Source organism: Tupaia chinensis, unplaced genomic scaffold (genome assembly GCF_000334495.1).
Source record: "Tupaia chinensis unplaced genomic scaffold, TupChi_1.0 Scaffold144624_1, whole genome shotgun sequence".
NCBI lineage: Eukaryota > Metazoa > Chordata > Mammalia > Scandentia > Tupaiidae > Tupaia > Tupaia belangeri.
The window spans coordinates 523,097-527,791 of NW_006204485.1; the positions used below are offsets into that span (position 1 = coordinate 523,097).

The window sequence follows — 4,695 nt, forward strand, 5'->3', positions numbered from 1 at the left end:
CCGATAAGTTTACAGAAATTTTATATAAAACTTATTACACAAATAAAGAACATAGAATAAAATAGATGAATAATGTTGTTCGCCTCAAGTGATGAATATTTGATCTTCCATTCTCTTTTTCTCCCCTCTTCTCCTTCTCTCTCTTTTTCCCCTTTTCCCTCTCCCCATTTCTGTTTCTTTACTTCTTTTCTCTTTACATTTTTAAAATTTTTCCCTTTTCTTTTTTTATGCAGGTGTTTAATACTGTCCAATTGCCATAACACTAGAGCTTTTTTCTGGAAAATTGAATTTAACTTTTCAACACAATATGAAAATGTGGTTGCTGGTCAGTCATCTTATGATCATATCTGTTACATCCTGTTTAGCAGGTAAGATACAGCCTCTGCATATTTGCCAAAAATATGTCAACATAATCAGTATTCATTTCATTAAATCTGTTGTATAGAGTTACTTTGTTATTAATGTATTCTTTAACATGTGGGTCAGACAAGTAAATAAATGTATATTAAGGTTGGCTTTATTTTGTTTCTCTTTTTGCTTTTAATTAAAATTGTATAAGATTTAGTCAGTCTTATGTATTACTGTGCTGGTAAATGTTTAAAATCTAGATCTCTAGGGGGGAAATGCCCTTGGCGTGTACATTTTTCTATGTCTAGAGAGTAAATACTCCTAGTATGGCCAATTTGACTTCGACATGATTTAATCAGGAGTTACAAAAGAAGTGCAACAGCTCACCACTGCATAGTATTTTACCATGGAGTCTCAAGAGACTTAAATAATATGGTAATATAAATAATAGTACAATGTAGTAAAAATAAATTAGAAAGTAATAGACTTTAAGCATTGGTTCTCCATTCCTAATGTGAATAATTTATTTGTAAATTACTATAATTTAATTTTTAATATTGACTGTTTAACTGGTTTACAAAATTTCTGAAAATTAATAATCATTCATTAAGAATTATAATAAGTGGGTTGATACATTATTGGAGCTTATGAATCTTTCACCAATACTCAGTATTATGAAAATCAGTGCTTATTCTTATGACAATCTTATGAAAAGTCAGCCCATGTAGTGTTTAAAATAATCTAGAGTCTGTGTGGAGACTGTAAGTATAAGAAATCATTCTGCAAAGTGCTCCAGATTTTGGATAAGCAAATGTTATATGTCAGTCTTTCAAAGGCAACTATAAAATATTCAGGTATTTCCTATAGGGAAAAGTTTACCATATTTTTATCTGAAAGTAACATGTTTTCTAACACTTTTTCTATTACCTTTATCTCAATGACTGTAACTAAATAAGTACTTGTTAGGTCGCTACTCTGTTCAAGACACAGATGGAGCTCAAACTTTCATATATTCTCTTTCATTGTCAACCAGAGGGTCATCTGTTGTATTTCTTATTCATTATCAAGGAAATGTAAAGAAATACTGTCTTATTCAGGGAATATATGGTGACTCTAGTATCAAAAAAAAGGAAATTTTATTGATACTTAAGAATTTTAATGAAATGGATAAATACCTATTTTACAATCATACTAATTATACACATATATTTTTAATTGCATGCATAACTCGTATACACATATGATGTAAAAAATAGTAATAAAATGACTTCCAGTAACTCTCTTGTGGTAAAATCTTATTTTTATGAATATGATAAAACAAAGATTATCTTAGTTCTAAAAATATTCCCATTGACTGCAAACTTCAGTGCTACAACTATTAAATGTAAAGACAAGAAATAAAATACCTGCAGCAATGTGAAGGTGCTTCAGTCTTTATAGACAAGGGACCCGAACTCATTGGATCATCTAGCATCTGTTATTTTAGTAATGTTTAAAACCACAACTTGAATAATTACTTTGGGGTCAAGATTGTTTCTTTCTTTTACCTTTAGAGTTTACATGGCACAGAAGGTACGGCCATGGAGGTAAGTGGACACAGGATAAGTCTTTTAAATACTTTTTTCTAAAATCCTATTTCATTTATACTTGAAGCTATTAACTCTACAAACTTTAAGACAAATTGTTCCTAGAGATCTATTTGAAATTGTTAAAGATAATTTTCCTGGGATACTAAGGCAACTTATTTGATTGCCAAAATGATGAAGTGGGCCCAGCACAAAGAGTCTATTAGAGGGTTGCAGCAGATGGAAAATATTCAAAGTGCCTTATATTTTCCTCAATGGTTTGTAATAAATTTTGAAACAATAATTTAAATATCGTAAATATCAAACTTATTTTTGAAAGCTTTTTGCTTGCTGCAAGAGAGAGAACTAAAGACAGTGAACTTAGAACCTTAAGATTCAGTTCAGGGACCAGCAGGTGGCATAATAGTTACGTCGCTAGACTCCCATGTAGACGACAGTGGTTCAAGTCCTAGACCCAGTGGCTTAAAACTCACAGTGAGCATGGTGTGTTCATGCCCAAGATCCTGAGAGGAGAATGGAGGAGAAGGTATTGCAGTGTAGCCTTCCCCCTTGTCCCGGGAGGTAATTTCTCACTTTCTGTCTCTGTCTCTCTCTTGTCTCTCCAGAGAGCACATGCACCCTATAGCAAAAATCTCTCTTTAAAAAAAAATTCAGTTCAATTAGAAACCTATAGATATTGCAAAATTTATTCCTTAAAGTGTACTGAATAGGGGACTAGCAGGTGTATGGTGGTTAAGGCACTGGTAGTTTAGGTAGTTTATCTTTCAAGGGCCCAAATTGTGTTGTTATTTCTCCCAAAATAAAATATATTGAGTAGTGCTTTATCACCAAATGAAATCCCTTACTTCTTCAGGATTTGAAGATTATTTTTCCCCCAGAGAGGTTTTTGATAAAGGGTGTGTGTACTTGCAGAAAGACAGAGAGATAGAGAGACAGAAAGCAAGAAATCACCCCCCAGGGGGAATGACCACACCACAATCCCTTCTCCTCTTGGGATCTTGGACATGCACGTACACGCTCCCGGTGTGAGTTTAAGCCACTGGGTCCAGGACTTGAACCGCGGTCGACTACATGAGAGTCCAGCAACATAACCATTACGCCAATTGCTGGTCCAGGGATTTAAAGATTTTTAAAAGGCAAGAAATGTATATTTGTACAATAGTACTTATTAGAAACACTGATGTAATATGAAGTGTGTCTTACTCTTTTTGATCTAGGAAATGGACAAAGGAAAATATCTGAGATGTATATTTTCTCAGTGTGAAAATAATTTCAATATTTTCTTGAGGGTTGGAATGATAGATATAGATTGATATCTATAAAGATATCATTGTTTTGTAACACTCAGATGCAAGTGGAGTATTTGGAAATATATACATAGAATGTGTGAAAAGTACTGTCATTGAAAAGAAATATACAATAGTATGGGGCACTAATATAAAGTTTGGCCTATGGAATTTTACCCCGAATTGGTTCATGTTTACATATGCCTTTGAAGGATGACCTGCCCCTCATATAAATAGCCTCAGTATATCCCAATAGGTGTTGCTTTGTCATTATTAGTGCATGACATTCCATTATTTTTGGTGGAAATGTCATTGATGGAAACTTTTCCAGAAAAATTCAAGCATCTTTTTTTTTTTTAAAGTACATGTGATGATAATAAAGAAGCTACTTAAAACATTCTGAACTTCCTAGAAGCTGACTAACATTCCTCTCAAATGCCCATGACTTGAAATATATTTTATCTAAAGAAATAATTTAAGACTATTATTTTAATTGAAATTTGCAAAGCTACTAACTAAACTTTGTAAATATATATTCTTATGTGTATCTGTCTTCATTGCATGTGAAAGTACTATATAGTACTTTAAGTAAACAAGGAAATTCTGAAAATACTTCAAAGTGACAAAAACAGTTCTTTCAAGGAAGCTGATGAGGTTATAAATTTAATTAAGAATTTGGGATTATGACCGTCTCTTTACTGGTACTACCCAAAGACACTATAGAAACAGATGCTAGACAGGCCCTTGTCTTTTCCTCATTACCATCATGTATTAAGTCTTTAGAGGAGCTCAAATTTTATGAAATCATATGCAATCACTGCTATGTTTCCCATTATTACATGAGACAATATTTATTAGTTAAATGTCTCTTCAATTTACTGTTTGTGGAATGCAAGTTGAAGAAGATCCAAAGGAAAATCCCTAAGACTGAAGACCTGATATTCTCTTGTCTCCCATAGAGCAGAAGTTGTTTTTTGTTTTGTTTTAATAAAACCCAACTTATAAGTTTTTCTTTTCTTTTTCTTTCATGGTTTATGCTTTTGGTATTGTGTCTAAAATATCATTGTTATACCCACTCAAGGTCAGAATCAAGTTAATGACCTACCTAAAAATAACAACTAGAATTCATCAAACTGTAGCTCCCACGGTGACCCTCTGATATCCCCATGCTAGCATTGAATGAAGTAGAAACACAAAATCCAATCCAATGCAGATCAGTGGTGTTCTGTTACTTTATATGTAGAATTGCACCTTACACCCCTTTCTATTTAAATATAATAATTTTGTCTATTGGTGATAATAAAAATGACAAGATAAGGTTCAGCACATAAATAAAATATAGATAGAATATATTTATGACATTTATGGTCCCATAACTAATATTTATTTTTGGTTTTCTAAATATTTAGTTTATTTAGATTTTTGTAAATGTGTGAAATAATTTTATTAATAATGTTGTTATTTCACCCCCCAAA

General features: G+C 32.2%; 1 protein-coding gene across 3 annotated transcripts in view; it reads left to right on the forward strand.

Annotated features, from left to right (window-relative positions):
* The window catches only part of CNTN1 (contactin 1), a 294,525-nt gene that overhangs the window by 132,173 nt on the left and 157,657 nt on the right, over window positions 1-4,695 (forward strand). For all 3 annotated transcript variants that reach the window (XM_006167209.2, XM_006167211.3, XM_006167210.2), the window contains exons 2-3: window positions 234-368; window positions 1,902-1,934. In XM_006167209.2, the coding sequence (XP_006167271.1) occupies window positions 308-368; window positions 1,902-1,934 (94 nt within the window). In that variant the 5' untranslated portion in view covers window positions 234-307. The remainder of the gene's footprint in view (window positions 1-233; window positions 369-1,901; window positions 1,935-4,695) is intronic.